Below are 24,545 nucleotides of genomic sequence, written 5' to 3'. Positions count from 1 at the left end.
TTGCTATCTCATCTGATGACCTGAGTTTAGTCCCAGAACCCATGTAGAAGAGAAAATAACAATTCCTGACCTCCACACACATGCCAGAGGACATACAAGTGCATACTAACACAGAACAACACAAAACATCAAGGCTTTCACTGAGTAGCCAAGGCCTCTGCCCTCAGCACCACCTGCCGGGAGTGAGGTGCAGCTTCGACCCCATGCAGCCCCCTCCTAGCACCTCATTTCTTAGTCCATAGCTCAGCTAGTTACCACCTCCAGGAAGCCTTCTTGATCTCTTTCAGGCCTTCCTTGGAGAACAGCATGGTCAAGAAACAACTCAGAATGAGCCCCTAGCCCACTTAGCCCTTCCTCGTCAGACCCCTGCCACATGGCCCTGTGAGGCAATCCAGCCAATGCCCACACTGCCCCTTCTGTCTACTAGTTCTTCAGGAAGCCTCCAATTGCACTCTGCTTCCAGAGTGACACATAGAGAAGCTATGCTCACAGTAGCAGCTGCTGCCCCACCCTTATTCCCTATATATTGTCACTCTAGGTCCAGAGGCATGGAGAGACCAGTGTTATACCAAGTGAGGCAAGCCAGAGCTTCTCGTCTGTGGTCATGCACCTGCCTGTTTCTTCTCTAAGACACAGTGGTCTCATGTAAGCAATTTGCTGGACTACAACAATGGTTAGGTGTGCATGACCCTCTGACTGACCAGAGTCCACTTGAAACCAACGCTGCATAGAGCTGACAACAGCTTAAACATTGACCTCTAATATGCCAAATGACACCAAGAAAACCTAACCAGCAGCAACTACATGTTCAAAATATACGACCATCTTGGAGAATGAATATTAGCTCATCACCTGGCACAGATGACCACACCCTGAACTGCCAGATGTCTACACTGGAAGGCTAGACAAGGAAGCTGATGCCAAGGAATCTGTTATCTACTGTCTCACAGACACTCATGCAAGCCTGTCAGGCACTAAAACCACCCAGCAACTATCCACTAGAATTCATGTCCAGAGTAGGGAGCAGGCTGGACAGCCCCTCAGGCTGCAGGACTCACAATTTCCTCTCGGATGGAGTAGTCAGCCGTTTCTAGGTAGCTCAGCATCTCCGCCACAATCTGCTGGGCGTTGCTCCGGTCACACATGGCATAGAGCAGGTCCACTGCCCGCTGCCTCACACTCACGTCTCTTTCCGTCTGAGAAAAAAAGACAGAGTCAGAGCCACTTCTACAAATCACAGGTTGGTGGACAGTAGCTAACCACTGCTATATATGAGTCTATGAGTCTAGATGTATTTGTTCCATAGGAGCTGTCTTGGTGCACCCCACAGCACTGGCCCCATCGGGCAGGGTGCTGACCCATCCCCAAACCCCTTACTGGGACCCCTTACTATCTATATGTGGGGCCCAACAGTTTAGGCCACTTGGAACCCACACACAACACACTGCTCTGTTCCCCCATACTTAGTCCACTCAGCGTGACCAGTTCTAGCTCTGTCTGTTCACTCTCCCTCCTCCCTAACCAGTTCTTCTGAGGACCACACTCTGGTCTAATGAGCAGGCCACTGAGGCTTCTCCATTGTGTAGGCACAGACCAGCACCTTCCGTGTTGCCTGGGAGCTGATTCCAAGGTTCTTGAGCCCCTCTCCAGGTGGCACAGGAGAGACCCACTACACACAGTGCTTGAGTAGCACGGCGCAGCCATTTGTAGCTCCTGCAGTGGTGGACAGTGCAGAATGCCCAGTGCAAGACAGAGGGCACCTAACGAAGGTTAGAGAGACTGAGACTTGTCTCTGTGATGGAAGAGAACGACTGGAGCAGACACCCAGCCAGATCTAGAAAACTGCAGCCTTGTGTTCAAGACAGACACCAAAATGCCTGTTGATTTACACAAGAATGCAGATAAGGGCCAGTCCTGCTTCACTACAGCTCAAGACTCACTGAGATGAAGGGTCTTACATGTATGGTTCACTAATGAACTAACATAACATGTAAGCTAACATGCAGGCAAAGTAGACAGTGTGTGCCATGCCAGAGGAACACACTACCAGGGTCCCTCTCACACTCAGGAGGAGGTAAGAGACCAGGTAACCTCAGCTAGGTGCTTTAAATTCTGGAATTCTAATCTTTGAAAGAATCTAGAATCCTTGACAAGGAATTTTGTTTTGTAAAAGGTAAACGGTCCTGGAGATAAATACAAAATATTTCATTTTTCTAGCAAAGAAAACTATTTCTGTTTACTAACTACACTATGTGGACTCCAAGCAGGTGTCACATGAAATCATTCCATGAGACATAAATGTGCTCAGCTGGAGCTGTTCCCACAACGGAGACACTCAGCTAAAGGCCCTCGGCTGGAGCTCTGTCCCCAGGGGCTACGTCTTTGAGGAGAGCAGGCACGGCTGCACTGCAGGAAGGTGGACAGCTTTCTCGCCCAACTGCTGCGTTCACCCCAAATGCCAGCAAGGGACGGTCGCCAGGCAAACACTGTGATCCAGACAGCTTGAATGGACTCATCTTGGGTGCCACAGGAAGCACCTCTTAGTCTTCCGGCCTCCACATGAAGGCAGCGACACATGACCAACAAGGAGCACACCTTCAAGGCATTGATGACTGTCTCAATGTGAGTCTTGACGGCCTCGTGAGAGAACTCAGAGCTGGCCAGTGTGCACATGCTCTCCAGAGCCAGGTAGCGTAGGTTCGTCTCTCGGTGCTGCAGGAACTGTCCCAGCTGGTTGCAGGCACGGACGAGCAAGTTTGGCTCACTGCAAGGAGCAGGGGACATGATAAGGAGGGGGAAAATAGTCAGGGAGGGCTGTGAGCTACAGAAGAGGACACAGTAAGGACGGATGCAGTGGAGAGGCGCTGTGAGAAGGCAGTGCAGTGGTGAGAGGAGGCCCAGCGGGAGGAGCTGGAAGAGGTGGTGCATAGGACAGATGGCAGGTTCAGGGAGGATGCGAGGTGAGGAGTGAAGGGCAGTGTGAAGTGACAGAGGACAGGGTGCTATAATGAGGGGTGCAGAGAAGGGGTGACTTTCTAATGAATCTGCAGGATCTCCTCTACTCCAGAGTGGACTCTGGAAAGCTCTGGTAGGCCAAGGCTTCACTTTCTTTTGTTGTGTCCAGGAAAGTGAGTTGGACAGCAGCCATGCAGGAAACTGGACCAGGCTAAGGCAGACAGTGAGTAACGAGGGCTGTGAATGTGGAACATGGGCTAAACCATCAACATTCCCTCTTACATACGTTTCTTAGTTTGCTCCCCCTTACACCCTAAGTTTTGTTTTTTACAGTCCATTTTTAACCCTGCTCCAATTTGGCAGACTGCTTTTGTCACAGCAACATTTATCTAACAGCTGGTTCCAAACAGGCTCGAGTTCTGTCTGCTACAGCCTCTGGCACAGACCCAGAGAGCAGTGCCACGGGCATACATAAGGGCACACAACCAGGACTGAGCATAAAAGAGCAGAAGCAAGATGCCTGCACTGTGTATGACAACCACTGCCTGTGACCCAACCATGACCCTGTACAGAAGCTGGGAGTCATCACTACCATTGCCCCAGGAGACCCCAGAATACTGGAGTGCTGTCTCTCTGAGCAGCAAAAGTCACATGGGTGTCCCTTCCTTTCAAAGAAGCTTCTTGTAATACTCAGAAGCAAAAAAGTAGCTCTAGGGAAGATTCCACAGCTATAAAAGTATCTAGTGGCAATGTCCTGGGGCCAGAGAGCTCACATGAGCTCAAGAATTGAGAGGAGCACAGACCAAGGCTAGAATAGAGACACCTGTCAACATCTGCACAGACAGACGCCAACTGCCAGCCTCCACCTGCAGACTCTCAGAGGGATGTGCTGCTAACAGGGCTCACCTGTCATGGTGGATGATCAGGCTGATGGCCTCAAACAGCACAGCGTTCTTGGCATTTGAGTGCTGGACCTTCTTGGACTTGGGTGGCTCCTGGGCCTTGTTCAGGATGGTCTCCAAGCACTCAGTCAGGCGGCCACGCACCGCAGGGTCTTCTGGGCAAGACACAACTGTCGGCTGGGCTCCCAGGCACTCATCCCACCAGCCCAACCCCACACCCAGCCAAGAGGGTCCCGAGGCACTGCCTGTCCTATGGGTGCCTTTGACAATTATTCCCAGCTGCGGATAAGACGGGGAGCATTTGTAAATTGTCATGGGACAGCTCCCTGCTCCAGTGTCATAAACACGAGGTAGGGATGGAGCAGCTGTGGTAAATACACCTGCTTCTAATTCAGATGGCACTTAGACAGAATGTGTTAGTCATAAAATCCAAGAATTATGGGCAAAACCTCTAAGGAGCTTCAGAGACAAGGAGGCATTGTTCTCGGTTATCAACCCCAGAAACAGAGAAAAAATATAAAGCAACATAAAGAGAAAGAAAATTTCTAATTTGGTTCAAAGCAGAAGGAAAAGACAATGAGCAAAAAAATTGAAGCCAGCCATGTGGTACACACCTGTATGAGAAAGCACTTAAGAGGGCAGAGGCAGGAGGATTAGGAGTTCAAAGAGAGTAAGTTCAAGGTCAGACTGAGTTACATAAGACCCTGTCTCATTAAAAACATAAGGGCCAGTGAGACCACTCAGTGGATAAAGGCATTTGTCATCAAGCATAATGACCTGAGCTCAATCCTCATAAACTACACGTGGAAGAAAAGGACCAACTCCCACAGGTTGCCCTCGGACCTCCACATGCATGCTGTAGCACCGCACCACAAGGCACACGCACGCGTGTGTGCACACACACACACACACACACACACACACACAGAGAGAGTAAAGGTAAAAGCTATTAAAACAAAAACCAGTTACAGTGGTAGGAGCCTGTTATCCCAGCACTTAGGAGGTTGAGGCAGGATTATAGGGAATCCCAGGACAGTCTAGGCTACAATAAGAAACTATTGTAGGGCTGGTGAGATGGCTCAGTGGGTAAGAGCACCCGACTGCTCTTCCAAAGGTCCGGAGTTCAAATCCCAGCAACCACATGGTGGCTCACAACCATCTGTAACAAGATCTGATGCCCTCTTCTGGAGTGTCTGAAGACAGCTACAGTGTACTTACATATAATAAATAAATACAATCAATCAATCAATCTTTAAAAAAAAAAAAAAAAAAAAAAAAAAGAAACTATTGTAATTAATTTAAAAATTTTAAAAGAGGAGGAGGAAGAGGACAGAACAGAGCCAAGGCTCCCAGTGAACTTTGTGTATGATGCTCAAGTAGCTTGCGTGTGGATGTATGTGCATGTGTGAGGGGACAAAGGTCAGTCTCATTCCTCAGGAGCCACCCACATTTTTGAGATAGCATCTCTGACTGGGACATGAGACTCGTAGTAGCTTACATTAGCTCCTCCATGTCTGCCCCTCTGTGCTGGAGGATGCACCACTATGCATGCTGGTGTTTTAGACTGAACTCAGGTACTTGAGTCTGCCATGCCAACATTTCACTAACTTGACCCCTCTCTGAAACACCTCCTAATAAACAAAGATTTTATCCAACTACAGAAATAAATTCTCCCTTGTGAAGAATCTCGGTGAACTGAAGCTGTGACCATGGAGTAGGTGCTTCAGGGAACACCAAGGAGGCGGGTAGGAGCATGTCACTTGTGGGTAGTGCTGCAAGAACACCCAGAAGGACTTCGGGGAACATTACCTGGGGGTGGGTAGCACTGCAGCAGTCTCAGAAGCTTGACTGACAGCCAAGGAGCTGGGACAAAGTAGTACGTATAATCCTGAAGATCTGTTGATGCAGACGTCACAATCTGTAAAACAGGGGAGTGAGCGGCTGTCCTCACAAGACCCCACAGGGAACTACAGAAACATCACACTGGCTCCCTGGGCCATACCTCTGAGAACAAGCTTTCAGGTGTTAGGTATATCCAGTACTGCTTCCTGTCTCCCCTCCAAGAGAAGCTGGCATGGCCACATCAGCTCACACTGAAAGGGACTATGCACCCTCTTCAGGGACATATGCAAATGCTGCCAGCACAAAGGCTATGGTGCCCTGAGGCACAGATGACCAAGGCTGCTTCCAAGCAACAGACACAGAGCAACCATCCCTTAGTACTAGACACTGATACCTGAAGAAGGAATGAGTCTTTTCTTCATGGGCTAGAAAACAAACGTTCTGACCACACCCCAAAGCCCCAGCCTGAGCCTTGCTAAGCCGGGCAGCACTTGCTCTACTCATAGTCTCTACCTTCTAACCCAACATGGCCCCAAGCCTATGACCACAGCTGCCACAGCTATCTCATCCGCACACACAGCCCCACGTCCTCCCCACCTCGTTGTTTTGCATCTTCAGCCATAATAAACATATTCTAGAAAGTTCATCCTGATGAGACTAGCCTGGACTCAGGTTGTGGACAGCCCTGCCACAGGTAGCAGAGTCAGGAAAGAACTAGACAGGGAAAGATGTGGATAGCAAGCAGCCAAGCCAGGCAAAAACAAGCCCCACCGCATCTCTGGGAAATGCAGACACAAGGCTCAATATGATGTGTCTTTCCTATGTGTGCTTTCCAGTTACACCTGCAGCTTTAAATGCATTTACTTACAACAGAAAGGCAAGGAAAATGCTAAATGTTTACGAAGAATGACAACAAGAAGGCATAAACAGGAACAAAGTAGGAGAACACAATAGAGAAGTCCAAGAAAAAAGTGAAGACTCTACAGGTCTTAGTGCAGTCAATAGCACACACCTCAGATAAAGTGGGGACTAGAGGCCTAGACACAGGCCTAGGGTTCAATCCCAACACTGCCTCCCAGGGGGGTAAGGCAACAAAAAACGTGGGCCTTGCCACTTGCGCAGATGAGATGAGCACACAGTCAAAGAGCAATGAAAAGATGCCCCACTTTATCACTAGGAAAATGCAGATCAAGATCACAGGACACACCCTACACCTCTGATGAAAACAACCAACAAAATCAAGCACACTTGCACACTAGCATGGTGGTGCATACCTATAATCCCAGCACTTGGGGGGGGGGGAGGGTCTCAAGTCCAACCTAGGCTACAGAGCAAAACCTTGTCTCAAAAAAAAGGGAGTCTGGATGGGTGGGCAAAATGCCTCATAGCCTAACAACCTGAACCCACGTATGTGGGAGGAGCTAGAGAGATGGCTCGGTGTTCAAAAGCAGTGCTGCTCTCTAGAGGCCCCAAGCTCGGCTCCCAGTATCCATACCAGGCAGCTCACAACTATCTGTAACTCCAGGGACTCTGATGCCTCTGCACTGACATGCACATACCCACATGCAGACAGACACATAGTTAAAATAAAAACAAGTCCTTTTTAAAAATGGAAGAGAACCAACTCCTAAAGTTGTTGTCTGGCCTCCGTGAGTCATGATGTGCACACACATACCCAGTGAGACATGAGTGAGGATGTGGAAAAATAGATCCTTTGTGTACTGTTGCTAGAAATGTAAAATAGTGCAGGTGCTGTGCAAACAGTATGTCAGTTCCTTTACAAAAATAAAATTAGCATCTAATCCAGCAAGTCTACTCCCAAAAGACAAAGAAGCTTCTAGAGGATACATTTACATAGCCACCTTTACAGCAGCACTATCCACAGCAACCAAAATATGGAAGCAGTCCAAGGCCGAGGAGGTAGCAAAATACACATGAGACAAAATTATTCACCCCTCAGAGCTGAAGAGAGGGTTTGGTGGTTAAGAGGACATACTGCTATTCCAGAAGACCTGAGTTCAGTTCCCAACACCCATGTGTGGTGGCTCATAACTGCCTATAATTACAGCTGCTAGGGACCCACCTCTCTCTTTAGCATCTATAAGCACATGTGCATACAAATGTACACACACACACACACATACACACACAAACACACACACGCATACCAGTAATAATAAATAAATCTTAGTAAGTAAAGATCCTTCAGTCTTAGGCAGGAAAGAAATACTGAGAAGTCTAACAACATAGGTGGGCCCTAAGGCATTATGCTAAATGAAATAATACTATGTGATTCTGCTTGTATAAGGTAGTCAGTGCTGTCACAGTCAGACATATAGAAGGTGACAGGGGTTGGTGAGGGACAGGTGAGACATCATCAGTGTTTGATGAGGACAGTTTCAGGTTTACAAGGTGAAAAGAGACATAGAGAGCCAGAGAAAGGGCTCAAGGGGTAAATGTGCCTACAGTTAAGCCTAATGACCTAAGTTTGACCCATGAAACCCACCCACATGGGCGAGGAGAACTGATACCCACAAACTGACCTCTAAGTCCCACATGCATGCCATGACACACATGCTTCTGTGTATGCATGAATAAATACATACTAAAAAAAAAAGTGGTAGCAACAACACTAAAACTTTTATTTCTGAGACAGGGTCTCACTATGTAGCCCTGGCTGGCCTTGAACTTACAGAGGTCCACTTGCCTCTGCCTCCCAAATTCTGAGATTAAAGCAGGTGCGAACAAACCTAGCCAAGAAAAAACAAAAGGAGGCTTGTTTGTTTTTTCATTTAGTTGCATAAGATAACAATATAATAAAGTTCAAGTTGTAAATGACGTGAGGAAGGGAAAAAAAAAATCAGTGAAATAATTGATTTCAGAATTAAGTAAAATACATAATTTAGAAATGTAAGTAATACTATAAAGAGTAAAAAAAATCCTTAGGTAACAAAACTAGTCCTCTGGTGTCAGTCTTCTTGTCTTGGGGGGGGGGGGCTGTAAAAAAAATACCACTCAATGAATAAAAACATTCCTTTGCAGGACGGTGGTGGTGCACGCCTTTAATCCCAGCACTTGGGAGGCAGAGGCAGGTGGTCTATAAAGTGAGTTCCAGGACAACCAGGGCTATACAGAGAAACCCTGTCTCAAACAACAACAACAACAACAATAAATTCCTTTAAGGAAAAAAAAGTTCAAATTATAGCTAGTTATATATTTAGCTCAGCAGCTGACTCTTACCTACCACATACAAAGTGAAGATTCAATCCCCTGCGCCTCAAGAAAAATAAAAATTTTAAACAATCACTGAGAATAGAATTTTAAACATAAAACAAGAGTTGCCAGTCTAAAAACACGGACCTTAAAATTGGTACTAAATTAAATTTTACAAAACTACAACAGGCTCCAGAGATCCCTTGTTGGCACAGGACTTTGGTGATAGATAGCAGAGACACAGGTGACTTGTGTGAGACCACGGGTCTGGCAAAGCTCCAGAGAACAGAGTGGGGAGAACAGAAGCAGGTTCCAGTGCACTCCAGTGTTGGCTCCCTCATATCCAAGTAGGGCCAGCTGTGCCACTTAGACGTGGCTTCAGAGCAGCTGGCTTCACAAGCAGGATTTAGCATGCCGACCAGAGGAGGCTCAGCAACTTAAAGTCTCTGACCAGAAGACTGAAGGCAGTCTGGGCTACACACTGAAATTCTGTCTCAAAGCAGCAAGAAAGCCAAACAGCGTATCACACCAACCACACACAGGTCAGGGAAGGCCATATATACCCACTACCTTTGAAGAACAACAAGGGGTAAGTGCTGGCAAACTGTATGTTCCAGTCCAATGCAGCCAACAGTGCCAACCCATAGGAATGCTTCCCAGGCTCAATGGATTACCAGGCCACATCACATCGACATGTTAAGTCCAAGACGCCAACTTGAGCACCTTCAGGCAAGACCAGAGCAGGGCAACACTGCTGTGGGTGTAGCAGCAACAACTGTAGAAGCTATTGAAGACCCTATAGCCTAAGCCATGCCAGCCCACTGCTACCAACATTTCACACACAAGTAATCCATGAGACACCCTAGGCTGTTCAGAGCCAGTCGCTGATGATTGTCTGCAAGCAGAAAGGAACAAGGGGCTTGAGAGAACAGGGATGACTACACTGCCTTCCATCAGGTAGCCACTTCTCTGCAGGATCAGAAAAGCAGCGACAGCTACTTCAAACAAAAGTGAAGATCACATACAAAGCTGACAGAAAGACACATACAAAATAAGCATGCCACACTGAGCCACTGACAAAATCCAAGACACAAAGCCAGGGCCTCATAGCTGCAGTGAAAGTGAGTGGGGAGTACACCAGCCAGCTGGATCTCAGCCAACAGAGAAAGAAACACATCAAGGACTGGCAGGGTCAAATTTTAATTTTAATAAGTTAATTAAATTAATGAGTGTATATGGTGCATGCCAGAAGAGGGCATCAGATCCCATTACAGATGGTTGTTAGCCACCATGTGCTTGCTGGGAGTTGAACTCAGGACTCTGGAAGAGCAGTCAGTGCTCTTAACCTGAACCACCTCTCCAGTCCCAGGCAGGGGCAATTTTTATTCTGGAATTTACAGTGTGGGCAAAATATCCTGCTTCTAAATGTAAAGTAATAATTCAGTCAAGCAAAGAAAATCAAACCCACCCTGTCTGCCCCACTGTGCCTTACCCTGCTCAGTCGAGAGACAGCTAGAGAGACAGAGGTCTTGAACTCCTCAGGATTCTTCTGGGCCAGTGTGGTGATGAGGCTAGTTGCAGCAGTCACTACACCCTGAAAGACAAAGACTCTAATCAGGAGGCCCACAGGCACCACAGCTGATACTACATATAAAGCACACCCTTGTGGTACATAGCCACCTGGCCCCCAGGTCTGCCCTGGCTGACCCATGAGGTTTGCAAAACTAAGGCGAGACATCCTGGCTCTTTCTGGGTCTAGCTTCTCTCTGAAAACTGGAAATCTAGTCCAGCGTGGCCTAGGTACTTGCAGGGGTAGCAGGCTGCAACTGGGAAGTTTGGGAGTCTTATTTTCTTTCTTTTTTCTTTTCTTTTCTTTTTTTTTTTTTTTAAAGATTTATTTATTTATTATATGTAAGTACACTGTAGCTGTCTTCAGACACTCCAGAAGAGGGTGTCAGATCTTGTTACGGATGGTTGTGAGCCACCATGTGGTGGCTGGGATTTGAACTCCGGACCTTTGGAAGAGCAGTCGGGTGCTCTTACCCACTGAGTCATCTCACCAGCCCGGGAGTCTTATTTTGTACTTGTCACCTGTGTACCTCTGTCCCCACCTACTCTAGTTGTCTTCAATCACTGTGCCCACTATAGTGGAAGATAGGACTTTCCAACTTATTTGAATCTTCACAGTCCTGTTGTTTAACTTGGATGGGACCCAGTCCCAGGACTGAAGCCTGCTTCCCTGCAGAGTCCCCACAGACTGCCTGGGCTCATACCCCAGTGCAGCATGGCAGGCCTCCACAAGACCTTAGGTCTACTACTGTCCTAAGATAACAAATAGCTGTTTCCAGTACATATCTCTTGAAAGATTTTGGTAACGGAATCTCTGGCCTGGCAGTATGGCACATTTATAATCAGAGTATTTTAGAGGAAGAGGCAGAAATGTTATTTCAAGGCTAGTCCTAGCTATATGACAGGATACTGGTTCAAAACCAAAAGTCAATTCCATCAGGTTGGGAGTCAGGAGCTACTGGATTCCTAACATTTGGTATAGGCCAAATACACACGAATACAGCTACGAAAGCTACATGCAAATATGTATTGTTGGCCACTGACTTGGCATCCTTCCACATCATGGTTTGCTCGTCTTCTGTGGTCTTACAGGAAGCACACTGTGGTACACTAGCACATGGACTCAGGTATCCCCTGGCTCCAGGTAGGGCAACTCTAGCCTTTTGCTCCCTCTCCAAATCTCTTCCCCAGATAGCAGCTCAGTTCTCAAAGCTCTAGGTCATCTGCTCCACCTAACCCCCATCATGAGCCTGAGGCTGGGTCCTTCCTCTCTACCAGAATATCCCTCTACTGATGGCTTCTGTGTATTCCTGATCTCACCTCCAAGTCACTGACCTTGGCCTTGGAATTATACACTGTTCTCAGACAAGGCCACCAAGCTCACTTATAAGCAGACATCGGACACCTTAGAGTCATGAGGCTGGGAGAGCAGTATCTCAGGCCTTCTACATTGGCAAAGATGGACATGGGTTTGGAGCAGCTAAAAGGAGAGCATGCTGTACTACTAAGGAGAACCTGTGGGTCTGAACGGGATGCCCTGACCTTCCTACTCGGAACTAAGTTTCTGTCACGAGCCAAGATGCAAGCAAAATAATGTAATGTGAAAAAGCAAAAGCAACTAAGAAACTGGGGTCATAGCATCAGTAGTCAATGAAAGGCGGTGTCCTGGTACCAAAGACCCAGCCTTGCTATCTGAAAATGACCCAGAGGCGCTGAACACACGCACTGCTCAGTGCTTCCCACAGCTGGCTCACCTGCACATTGCTGCGACAGCTGACTCCTACAGTCTCTGAAAACCTGTGTTAAGTCTGGCACAGTATGGCTATGAGAATCTTTATCTTTTTGAGCTGTGGGTTTGTTGTTTTTTTTTTTTTGTTTTTGTTTTTTTTCCAAGCTATAAAACTGGGAAATTCTGGGCTGGTGAGATGGCTCAGCGAGTAAGACTGCTCTTCCAAAGGTGCAGAGTTCAAATCCCAGCAACCACATGGTGGCTCACAACCATCCTTAACAAGATCTGATTCCCTCTTCTGGAGTGTCTGAAGACAGCTTCAGTGTACTTACATATAATAAAAATAAATAAATCTAAAAAAAAAAAAAAAAAAAAAAAAAATAAAAAAAAAAAAAAAAAAAAAAAAAACTGGGAAATTCTAACTATTTACAATTTACAATGTCTATTAATGGTGAACTACCATTTCTCTGATACAGCTGATGGCCTCCAGCAACGTCCTCTGACCCCCCAAGTAGTACTTAAACTTCAGGGTCTCAGTGCTCAGGGACCACTCACAAAGCAACATTACTGGCTCCCCTCCAGGGCCTTCTGCCTTCTCTGCACTCCCTTCAAGATCTACTCCAACTATCTTAATAAGCAAAAGAAGTCACAACAAAGGAATAGCTTGAAGGCCCACTAAAATGGCCAATGCAAGCCCCATGTACTGTTGCCTAGATATGCATCTAACAATCTTTTTTTTTTAACTTTCACAGCAGATTATCCCAGGGGTGGGAATAACTATCTCACATACTTGCCTGACCCCAGGAGGTCATCAGACTCACTTGCTCAACAGTCTAAGCAGCAGAGGTCACAGTTCACAGCTGCTTCCCACCCAGCTGAGCTGAGCAGCCATATTCAGCAAATCACAAACCTTCCAGTCTTCTATAAAATGGCTAAGTTAGTAAGACTGACAACTGGCGCTCAGCCAAAAGATGGAATATACAGATCACAGCCCCACACAATGTCCTATGTAGGGACATAGGAGCTGAGTGGGAATCGCCCTGCTAGATGGAGTCCCTGGAGAAGTCTGCTGCAGGGAGATGCTGCAGAGGGGACAGTGCATCACCTTCATCATCCTGAGACTCTTAACGGACCGTTTCTACAATGCTCTTCTGAAAAGGTTACTGGGTGATTACGAATGGAAAGAACCCCAGACGCTTACCAAGTGCTGGTCATTGAGGAGGTGCACCACACGAGATGTCCAGTCGCCCATGGGAACTAGGTCAGGTGATGTCCTGTACAGGCGCAACAAGCACAGGGCTGCGCTCTGCTTCACACTATCCATGGTATCTCTAGAAAACAGACATCATCAGTCACTCAGGAGAACGGTGGCTTCTCAAGGTACCACAAGCTACGCCAAGCAGAGAATGGAGCTGCGTGGGGAGCACATGAAGTTCAGCAGGAGACCAGTGGGTCAGGAAGGCCCACACAGCTCAGCGTACCAGGTCACGCTGAAGGACACATTTCAAGCAGGACACCAACCCACAGACAAAAGCCTGCACTATTTGTTGTATAGCTTCTAAGACATCAAATTCTCATCCCCTCCTGGACACTGAATACAAAATGGACTTTTTTGTACGATGATGCTCCCCTCTGAACCATAGGGTTACCCAAGCCCCTCCCCAATTCACTGCAGCAGGAACAGACTAGAGGCCTGAAATACCAGTGGTTTCTTCTCTTGCCTACAAATGTGTCCTGCTCCCCATACTTCACCCTGCTCCACTATGCTGAGGAAGTAGGCTCAAGTTGTCTTGTGCTGGTGAGAAGTAGGTCTCTTTTGTTTTGAATTTTTGGTGTTATTTGATTTGGGGTATCATCATGTATCATACACTCATCTCAAACTCCATTCTCCTGTCTCAACCTCCTGAATGCTAAGATTATAAGTATAAGTCATCATGCCCAAATCTAACTTCTAACTATAAAGTCTTAAGAAAAAAGCATGTGTGTCCTGACCCAGCCTGCAAGCTTCACATCTCTCTCTCTCTCTCTCTCTCTCTCTCTCTCTCTCTCTCTCTCTCTCTCACACACACACACACACACACACACACACACACACACACACACAGCTGNCACACACACACACACACACACACACACACACACACACACACACAGCTGCTGCCTTCCAGCCTTCTCTTCTCCTTCCAAGGTCACTCAGAGGCCAGAAGAACAAAGCTGTAAGTGGGTGCAGACACCAAGCAGGGAGGAAGCTGTTTTCTGCTCAGTTGAAGACAGGGGTTCTGGGAGCCCCCCTTCCCCCTACTAGATCCTGCCAAGAAGTAAGGAAGAGGCCAAGTATGATGACACGTGTCTTTAATCCTAGCGTTCGGGGGCAGAGGCAGGATGATCTCTGTCACTTCCAGGGCAAATGGGACTACAGACTGAGAGCCTGTCTCACAAACAGTCAAAGAGACAAACAGTGGAGGAAAAAAACAAAACAAAACAAAAAACCCACCAGACTGACCAAAAGCTGTTAGTTGGAGGAGGCCATCAGAACATCTCCATGGGAACCAGCTGGAAGGCCAGGCATAGTGGCCTACACCTTTAATCCCAGAACTTAGGAGACAGAGGCAGATGGATCTCTGTGACTCTGAGGTCAGCCTGGTCTTCATAGTGAGTTCTAGGGACAGCCAAAGCTGCATAGTGAAACCTTGTGTCGGGAGGGGAGGGGCTATAGAGAACCAGCTGGAATCCTTAAGGCACTAAGGTGGAGTATAGCTGTGCTGAGAAGGAGAAGAAGGGCCTGTGGACCAGGATGCTGAACCAGGAGGCCATCTCCTCTTGTTTCCAGGCTGATGTTAACAGGCAGCTCAGAGAAAAGGAGCAAGCACTTGCCATCCCAGAAGTAAGGACATAGAGCACCCTCATAAACCCACTGTGCCCAAAGCAGCTCCCAGCTGTCGAAGGATCTTTCTGATCCTCTACTGTGTCGGAGGCATCAATGTCACCACCCTCCCCAGCCTCACATTCTAACTGCTGACGGAACTACTCCACCTTCTACAGCCACTGGCCTCCCATCTTAGGAGGCACACTAACCAGTACCTTACAACCATGGTGCTCGGACACCACTCACAGAACCACCTCGTGCTCAGTGGGGTTCTATCACTCAAAGGGTGCACAGTAAGCTTTGCCCAGGAACTGCCCCTACAGCCCAACGTGCTCTAAATGGGAGAGATCACCTGTCTCCTGCTAAAGAACCTTTGCTCAGCACTGGACTACTCTTGTGTAGTTCAGGAGATATTCCTGTTCCTCCAGTGTTTGTCAAGGATTACCCTGTCTGTACTTCCTCCATGAGACCAGCCCTCTGGGAGTACCAGGAGGCAGCAATGTAACAGAGACATCTGAGCCACGATCCCTGATGGAGCACAGCAGGCACTCTCAGGTGTCTGTCACAGGACTTCATAGTGACTACTAGGGAAGATGGTCAGGGAGGCCTTGCTAGCAGTTCACACTTGCATCCTGCCCAACTTCCTTCCTCTCTGGTCTGAACTCTAGCTCTTCCTCTATCCCAACACCCACTGTGATCTCCTACCTCAAACACCTCAGTATTCTCTATGGTTTCTGCTTACAGTCTACAATACTAAGTCTTTGAATTTCCCACAGCCACTCAGCTCTGTAATGCTTCTCTTCATCAATATCCTGGGGCCCACATCTATATTTTTGAACCTGTTTTCACAGGATAGTTCTCTCCAGCCTGGTTCCTCTACCTGCCTGTGCTTCACTTTGCTCAAGGTTGAGGTGCCAGGGCTGGCTTAAAGTTCCTGCACCATAGCACAGTGACAGAGACCTGCAGTGTTCTCTGCTTTGTGCCTGTGACATGCATAGGACACTTGTAGCATCTTTGGCCTCTGCCTACTAGATGACAGGGGTAGGCACTCCACTATGAAAATGGTAAATTTGTTCTGTGTCAGCCCCACCCATTTCCCCCAGGATAGCTGACTAGGTAGAGAATGTAAGCTAGGTCTGGCCTACCTATATTCCAGCTTCATAGTAACAGAGGGTTGCAGCCATTGCTCCCAGGGTCTTGACATCCTGTTCAGTTCATTAGCAATTGTCCTATCCTGTCTCCTGGACCATGACGAATGTAACCACTGTCTGTGGACTAGCTACACAACAGCATAACGCACACAACCAGGCAGAAGCTGGCCTTGCCTCTGCCAACCTGAGGCCCAAAATAGCCCAGGGCTGCTTCGAACTCTTCCAGAACGACCCCTTAATACCACTTGGCAGCTCTCCAAATGAACTGAGGGGAAAGATGATGCAGAATTCTCAATACACAAGGGCTTGACCTGGGCTGGAGAGATGGCTCAGCAGTTAAGAGCACTGGCTACTCTTCCAGAGGTCCTGAGTTCAATTCCTAGCAACCACATGGTGGTTCATAACCATCTGTAATGTGATCTGATGCCCTCTTCTGGTGTGTCTGAAAAGAGCTAGTGTACTCACATACATAAAATAAATAATTCTTAAAAAAAAAATAAAACAAGGGCTTGGCCTTTGCTCCAATGCTTCTGAGCAGGATGACTCAGGGTTATAACAGACAACGTCGTCTCTTTCTCCCTGCAGTCCTTTCTAGGCAGGCAGGCTAAGAGGGTTCCTTCTATGATTAGGTCTCAGAGATCTCAGGTCGAGTTCTATAGCAGGGCTTCCTGACATCCCTCACTACACACAGTGGAGTGTGCTTAGAAGAAGTGCATGCTGCCCCTCCACAGCACCCAGATACATACCCTGCCACGAGGATCTTGGGGATCTCTCCAGCGAAGGCCTCTGCCATCTCACGGCTACCCACATTGGCAATGCAGTGTAGGGCAAGGCCCATAAACGTAGGATTGCGGCTGGCAAGGTCATTCTTGATGGCATTGTTAATCAACCGGATCAGTTCACTATTCGAGTTCACCAATACAGAGATGAAAAGGTAGCCCTGTATTTCCAGAAGGCAGGGACAAAAAGCTTATGACAAGATGCCTAACACACAATGCACAGAGAAGGAGGCCTGGAAAGCCTCCAGTAGCATCCCAATGGGCGCCAGAGACTCATCCCTGAGGGCAGCCCACATCTGGACAATGTACCAGTGATCAACACTTGCACCACCCAGCCCTGATGCAGCATTCCCACTAAAATACGTGCAAAGTCAGAGGCACAAGGAAACCAGACACTTAGTCCTTCCACAAATCTCATTTCCTTTTCAGTAGCTCACACATCTGTGCTCAGATGCCACACCATCTTCATGTCAGGATAGGAGGGGACTGTCATGGCAAGAACCAAGTCTGGCACCACTCACTAATAAATATACATATCTGTCCACAACCTAGCTTACTGCTATCCACTCACTCCTCTCTCAGGCTTATCCCCACTGTCACCTCACTATCTCTTCAAACCCAGACTCACATCACCATTCTATCACTTACAAGGTGAGCATGTGGAGCCTGAAAACAGAAAAGGCTAATTTTCTTAACAAAAAATCCTAAGATATTTGGCTTAGTTTTTAATTTCTGTAAGTTAAATTTTTAACCAAAAGAGAAAGCTGTTATTGACAGCCTTACTACAACAGAATGCAGAGCTCTAAACCTAAGCAAGTTTGAGCAGCCTGCAAAGAAGAGACAGCACCTTTTCTGGTTTTATTTCTTGCCCCTGTGGCATAGATCCAGTTTCAAGCAGTCATGCAAAAGACCATGGAATAAAGTCACTGCTGGCACTACACTCATTAACAAGGCCCAGTGAAAAGAAGGCACCAAGGCTGTGGACCACAGACACAGGTTTGTGAGCACAGAGAATCTAGCAGCCTAAGCCAACAGAAAGCAGCAGTGGGACGAGAGCCCCCCATCCAAGTCCATCCTGGGCACCACTAGTCCTCAGAAGCAGAGAACTAAGTTGGGATGGGCATGGCTACAAGGAATCAGCACCAGGCAGTAACACAGGCCAGATGCACAGGTCACTGGTACCCAATATGAGACAGAGAGGAAGGAGGAGTCTGCAAACAGCACATAAGGCACAGGGCCCTGCCCCTCAACCATACTCACAATCTGCTTTTCCGTGTATCTGTTTGAGCTCAGAAGATTCACAGCTTCCATGTGTCCAAAGTCAATGTCATGACCAAGGAGAAAGATGAAGAGCAATTTGCAGACATACTTCTTTTTACTGTAGCCATCAAGAGCCTTGTCACCTACAGAAAAGGTGAATAAAAGGTTTACATCTAGTAGTCAAGGTAAGAAGACAGATCTGTATAGTACAGTAACAGATTGTAGTAAAAGACTCCAAGAGGGCACAGGCCTCCAGCCAGACATGCAGCTACACACACAGGTAGTGCTATTGCACTTGGTAAGTGTGGCACACACCACAATCCAGAATACATGGCAGTCAGTGCTCTGTAGCCAAAAAGACCTGCTAGTGCCTGTCTGCCGGTGGGGCCTCGACCTCTCTCAACTGGCCTTGGCCCCCAAAGCCCTGAAGAGACAGATCTGCAAGTTCTGCACCAGCCATCAAGCTAATCCTCTGAACGAGCTTACTGGCTTAGGCAGATACTTAACTATAAATTATCTTCCATTTCACAAAGTTATGGGGCAAATCACCTAGCCATAAAACCACACACAGTCCAGAAACTGTGGCAAGGCTGAACTCCCTCTTAATCACAGCAAAGCAGGTTCAACATGAGACTTACTATAACACAAAGCTCCACGTGTAACCAAGAGCCATTGGCACTGCATTTAAAGCACAGGAATATCCCTAAGCCGCCCTGCAGCAGAAAGGAGAGGATGCTGGCATACATTCTTCTCCCTAGGCTGGGTCTTCTGGTGACACCAAGTCAGTATAGCATACGTATGGTCTAAATTGCCATCAGAGAGGCTTCATCCAGGAACTGATGGAAACAGACTTGGAGACCAACAGCCAAACATTAGGCAGAGCTTAGGGAATCCTAAGAAGAGGGGGAAGGATTGTAGGAGCCAGTGGGGTCAAGGACACCACAAGAAAATCCACAAAAATCAACCCATCTGAGCCCACAGGAGTTCACAGTGACTGAACTGCCAATCAGAGAGCCTGCATGGGACTAACAAGGCTCTCTGCATATATGTAACAGTGTGTAGCTTGGTCTCCTGGTGGGACTCCTAACGGTAGGCTCAGGAGCTGTCTCTGACTCTGCTGCCTGCCCTTGGGATCCTTTCCCCCTACTGGGTTGCCTTGTCTAGCCTTAACAGAAGAGGAAATGCCTAGTCTTACTGCAACTTGATATGCCATGGCTGGTTAACATCCATGGAGGCCGGCCCTTTTCTGAAAGGAAACAAAGGAAGAGTAGCCGGGAGTCTCCAGGCGGTGAGGCTGGGAAGAAAGGAGAGAGGGGAAACTGTTGGAATATAAAATAAATAAAATAAAAATAAAAAATATGTATTATCAGAAAAAGATAATAAATCTTTTTTTTTTTTGGCTTTTCGAGATAGGGTTTCTCTGTGTAGCCCTGGCTGTCCTGGAACTCACTCTGTAGACCAGGCTGGCCTCGAACTCAGAAACTCCCGAGTGCTGGGATTAAAGGCGTGCGCCACCACGCCCGGCAAAGATAATAAATCTTATATGTAAATATAATTTAAACATATAACTATAACTTAAATATATGATCTAAGGGTATGTGACTGGTCAAGACTATCACAGCAACACTATCATTCTGCTTGAGGCTGGGCAGTGGCATCTCTGTGGACAGACCTACTGACCTCACAGGGATGTACAGAACTGGTGTCCCCACATGTTAGGCAAAGACCAACTCAAAGTGGGCTTGCAGAACTCCTGGGAAACCTCCCCTCCTTCCCAGCAGCAGAACAACATTTACAACTCCGATGACAATAGAGCATCTAGCAGGCTGTGCCTCCTCTTCAGCCTCAGCTTACTGCTGTGTGCGCGGCATGAGTAGCAGGAAGGCAGAATAGGCAGATCTCTGCGGACTGAGGCCAGACTAGTCTATAAAGTGGGCTCCAGCCCAGTAAGGGATGAGATTCCATCTCAAAAAAGGAAGATTATTATTCAAAAGGTTAAAAGAATTATCAGGTTACAGTGGTTTAAAACACATGACTAGCACACATGTGCTTATGGGTTCTACCCCCATCATAAAGGAAAAAAAGCTAAATTAATGTATTCCATTTCAAGGTATACCCCAAAAGAGTGTAAATTAGGAAGCTGGTGATACAAGACTGTTATCCCAGAAGGTTAACGAAGTCTTTTATGATCTAGTGTGGCAAATTAACTGAATACCTCCAGAGTCTGGAGGCCTGTAAAAATCAAGGTCATCCTGTCTGCTTCTTTAATAGACTAGATACACTGTAGCTCTGAGCCAGGTCCCAGAACTGGTCCCCAACTAAACAAAGCAAGAGTCCAATTCTGTTAACGCTCCCATGAGCAGGCTGGAGAGATGGCTCAGCTGTGAAAGGTGCTTACAGGGCCCTCATGAAGACAGGAGTTCAGATCCTAGCACCCACGTAACAAACTGGGTGTCCCCCAAATCCTGTAGCCAGCGCTGGAGGACTCAACAACCTCTCCCGGCCTCTCGGCGTCCACAGGCACACAAGCGCCCAACTTTTTCTTGTTTGTTTTTTCAAACAAGGTTTCATATAAATCAGGCTAGGCCCAAATTCACTATGTAGCGGAGGATAACCTTGCAATTCTCATCTGCCTTTACTTCCTGAGTGTGGGATTACAGGTGAGCACCACCATACCTGGTTTTATGTAGTGCTAGGGATCCGGGATGAAACTTTGAGCTAAAAAAGCACTCTATCGACAGCCCCAAAGCTCCTGCCCAAAACCTACCAGCATCTTAAATAGACTTCCTGTGGAGGTAACCAGTGGATAAACACCACTGTACCAGCCGAGCTCTAATCACAGACTTTTACCTATACCAGCACTCATGACAGCAGAGGCAAATGACTCTCTGTAGGTTCTAGGCCATCCTAACTCCTCATCCTGACTTTTCAAATGTCCTTATTCATTTTTGTTTACAGAGGGCAGAGTTAAGTGTAGCTGTGTACAGTGGGTGGCTACAGTAAGAATGATATTCTAATGATTCCACAATTCCTGTAACTCATTCTCAGGCATCTACACCTGTAGACTCCTACATGACTCCCTGGCTTGTCCATGCACAACTGTGGTTTGCAACATCAGATAAGTGGCTTGGTATTTCTGCCTGTTTGTGAAGGTTTCACAAGTGCATCTTTTTGGAAGGTGATGAGTTAGACAAGGCCCCATTCTATATCCCAGGCTGGCCCAGAAGGACCTTGAAATTACAGCAGTTTTCTATGGCACAGTGGCACACCTGTAATATGTAGCCCAGAAGGACCTTGTAGCTTACAGCAGTTTTCTATGGCACAGTGGCACACCTATAATTCTAGCACTTGGCAAGAGCCAAGAGGCAAGAGATCTAAAGTTCAAGGTCAGCCTTGGCTTCACAGCATGGCTGAGGCTATCCTAGACTATATGAAACAATGTCTAATAAAAAAAATTTTAATTAAAAGATTTTAAAGATGTCCTTTCTTCCTTCCTTCCTTCCTACCTGCTGGGTGCTGGCTATTTGCTGTCAAAATGGGCGAATTCATGAAACCTGTGAAAATGGTCCTGGTTGGACAGTACTCTGGACTCAAAGCTGTTGTAAAGAACATTGATGACAGCACCTTAGACTGCCCTCACAGCAATGCCTTGGTGGATAAAATTGACCACTATCCCTAAAACCTGTCAGTTAATATGGACAAGAAACAAAAATCACCAAGAGATCAAAAATCAAGTCCTGAAGCTGGAGACATGGCTTATCAGTTAAAACCACTGGCTGCTTTTCCAGAGGTCCTGAGTTCAATTCCCAGCACTCATATGGTAGCTTACAACCATCTATAACAGGATCTGATGCCCTCTTCTGTCATGCAATAGAGCACTCATATCCAAACATAAACAAATAAATATTTAAAAAAACAAACCAAGTCCTTTGTGAAATCACCTCATGCCCACAAGGTACTCTGTGATATCGCCCTGGACAAAATTTGGCAGCACAGATGCCAGCTCTAAACACAAAGGCAGGCAGGAGGCCAAGACAGAGAAAAACAAATGGTTTTTCTAGAAGGTTTGCTTTTAGGCATACTTTTGTTTCCATCATTTAAAAAAAAAAAAAAAAAGAGCCTCACTCTAGAGGCAGAGGCAGGAGGATCTCTGAGTGTGAGGCCAGCCTGGTCTACAGAGGGAGTTCCAGGACAGCCAGGGCTACACAGAGAAACCCTGACTCGAAACAACAACAAAGGATTATATGTCTATCCAACAGGGAGCCACTGTATTTAAATTGACCTGCTCAGTGCTGTACCTATTTTGAGATGGCCAAGTGTAAACTAAAAGAGCTGGAAACAGCTCGTTGGTAGAATGTTTGTTTAACAAGCAAGAAGACCCAAGTTTGATCACCAGCACCACAGAAACCAGGTGTGGAAGGAACCACCTACAACCTCAGAACTAGTGTGGTGGATGTAGGAGAATCAGAAGTTCAAAGTCAATCTCCATGAAAGCACACGCTCAAGGCCAGCCTAGTCCATGGAAGACTCTACCTAAGTCTTCATTAAAGTAGTGCCCTTTCGTATAGCTTAGCATCAATCATTCAGTAAGTTTAGACTGCCATTAAAAAAAAAAAAAAAAGATAAAGACTCAACTTTCCAGAGTCCACTGCTCACATTTTATCACGTTTTATCTGCTTGCTATCAAGGACTTAATTTCTACATAGACTTTAAACACTACAAAACATTACCACGTACAATCACCATTTAAATTTACTACCCAGCATCCTCTGTTTTATCATTCATTTCCGTATAATTGACCTTGTACCTGGAATCATGAGTCTGCAAAAGTTCCTCTATCATAGAAAGGCTATTGTTAAAAATTCTTCCATTTTTGTTTTTAAAACATCTTTTTAAGCTTTATTATTATTACTATTTTATTACTATAGTGTTTTGGACAGACTGTTTTTTGAGACTTGCTGCTGTATAGTTCAGGCAGGCTACAAACTCAGATCTACTTGTCTATACCTCCCAAGTGCTGAGATCAAAGGTGTGTGCCAGTCATGTGCATTCATTCAGTGCCTGAAGAGGATCCCCTGGGACTGGAATTACAGATGGTTGTGAACAACCATGTGGGTTCTGGGAATACAATTAAACGCAGATCCTCTGAAAGAGCAAGACAGTGTTCTTAATCACTGAGCCATCTCTCCTGCCCTTAGAGGTTTTTTTTTTGTTTTTTGACAAGGTCTCACTATAACTCCCAGACTGACCTTAAACTGGCAATTCTCCCACCTAGGCCTCCTGAATTTTGCAAGTGTTTATATATACAAGCTCACACTCACTCTTCCTTCACTCCATCCTTCCCTCCCTCTTCCCCCTCATTGTTGTTGGTTTTTTAATTCTCTTTTTCCCTTGAGCTTTTTTTTTTTTTTTTTTTTTAATAATAAGACATTTTTCTCAGAGTCACTCCTAGAGTGGACTTCCTCAATATCTGGACTTTGTATCCTTCTTCCTGCTCTCTGCTTCCTGCTCAAAAGTTGCCAGCCTTGCACAGCTGTGAAGACAGGCCCTCCCTCTGCCTCTCACCGCTCAGTGCGCCAGTCTTTGAGCTTACACACTATATACTAACATTCAGGGTAGATCCCCTTTCATATATTCTGTGTTTGTTCCAGATTCTTCGTTCTCTAAAGCCCATCCACCACACACCTCACCTTCCCTCCCAGGACACCAAGCGACCCCCAGGGATCAGCTTTAGTCTGTCCTCCCATCATCTATATACCCCATCTTTCCTCTCTGTGAGCTACAGTTCTCATCTGCCCAGCCTTTAGGAACACCAAAGTTTTCTTAAACTACCTCTATCACCTCAGTCATCGGCCATATCTTCATTTAAGTCACCCCAACTGGCCTCACTTCAAAGTCTGTTCTCACTTCTGACACTTTCTACAAGAATTCATCTTTCATACCAAACTTTAAATGCTGTAAACCCAGTTCTCTGTAACATAAGCCTGACTTACAAATTGTCTCCTGGGCCTCCGAGGACTCCAGCTCACAGGCTCTCATTTCTCTGAGCACCCCTGTCCCTCTGTGACCTCATACTGCAACCGTGTATTTAAACCGACTGCATTCAAGATCAGGGAGACAACACTCTCCTAACAGAGGGACTGGTGCTCCTCACTTCAACCCAGGTCTAACTGTGAGGTTGTACACAGTGCCATGTACCAAGAAAACCTAGCTGCTGTGTGAGAGAGGTATGGGCCCACTCCCCAGAGCTGGGGGGGGGGGGGGGTGTCCAAATTCCAG

The 24,545-nt window shown here is 46.7% G+C and overlaps 1 protein-coding gene across 2 annotated transcripts in view; it reads right to left on the bottom strand.

The window, feature by feature from the left end:
* The window catches only part of Ap2a2 (adaptor related protein complex 2 subunit alpha 2), a 72,939-nt gene that overhangs the window by 16,949 nt on the left and 31,445 nt on the right, over positions 1 to 24,545 (bottom strand). Inside the window, exons 3-10 of one of the 2 annotated variants that reach the window (XM_021217995.2) lie at positions 18,267 to 18,409; positions 16,974 to 17,167; positions 13,412 to 13,541; positions 10,405 to 10,506; positions 5,667 to 5,775; positions 3,862 to 4,012; positions 2,596 to 2,764; positions 1,059 to 1,196 (exon numbers count right to left, since the gene is read on the bottom strand). In XM_021217995.2, coding sequence (XP_021073654.1) covers positions 1,059 to 1,196; positions 2,596 to 2,764; positions 3,862 to 4,012; positions 5,667 to 5,775; positions 10,405 to 10,506; positions 13,412 to 13,541; positions 16,974 to 17,167; positions 18,267 to 18,409 — 1,136 coding nt within the window. The remainder of the gene's footprint in view (positions 1 to 1,058; positions 1,197 to 2,595; positions 2,765 to 3,861; positions 4,013 to 5,666; positions 5,776 to 10,404; positions 10,507 to 13,411; positions 13,542 to 16,973; positions 17,168 to 18,266; positions 18,410 to 24,545) is intronic. The other variant, XM_021218696.2, reaches the window with a different exon arrangement.

Source organism: Mus pahari, chromosome 1, assembly GCF_900095145.1.
Source record: "Mus pahari chromosome 1, PAHARI_EIJ_v1.1, whole genome shotgun sequence".
Classification (NCBI taxonomy): Eukaryota; Metazoa; Chordata; class Mammalia; order Rodentia; family Muridae; genus Mus; species Mus pahari.
The sequence above is the reverse complement of the archived record's forward strand: the minus strand, read 5'-3'. Positions and strand labels throughout refer to the sequence as shown.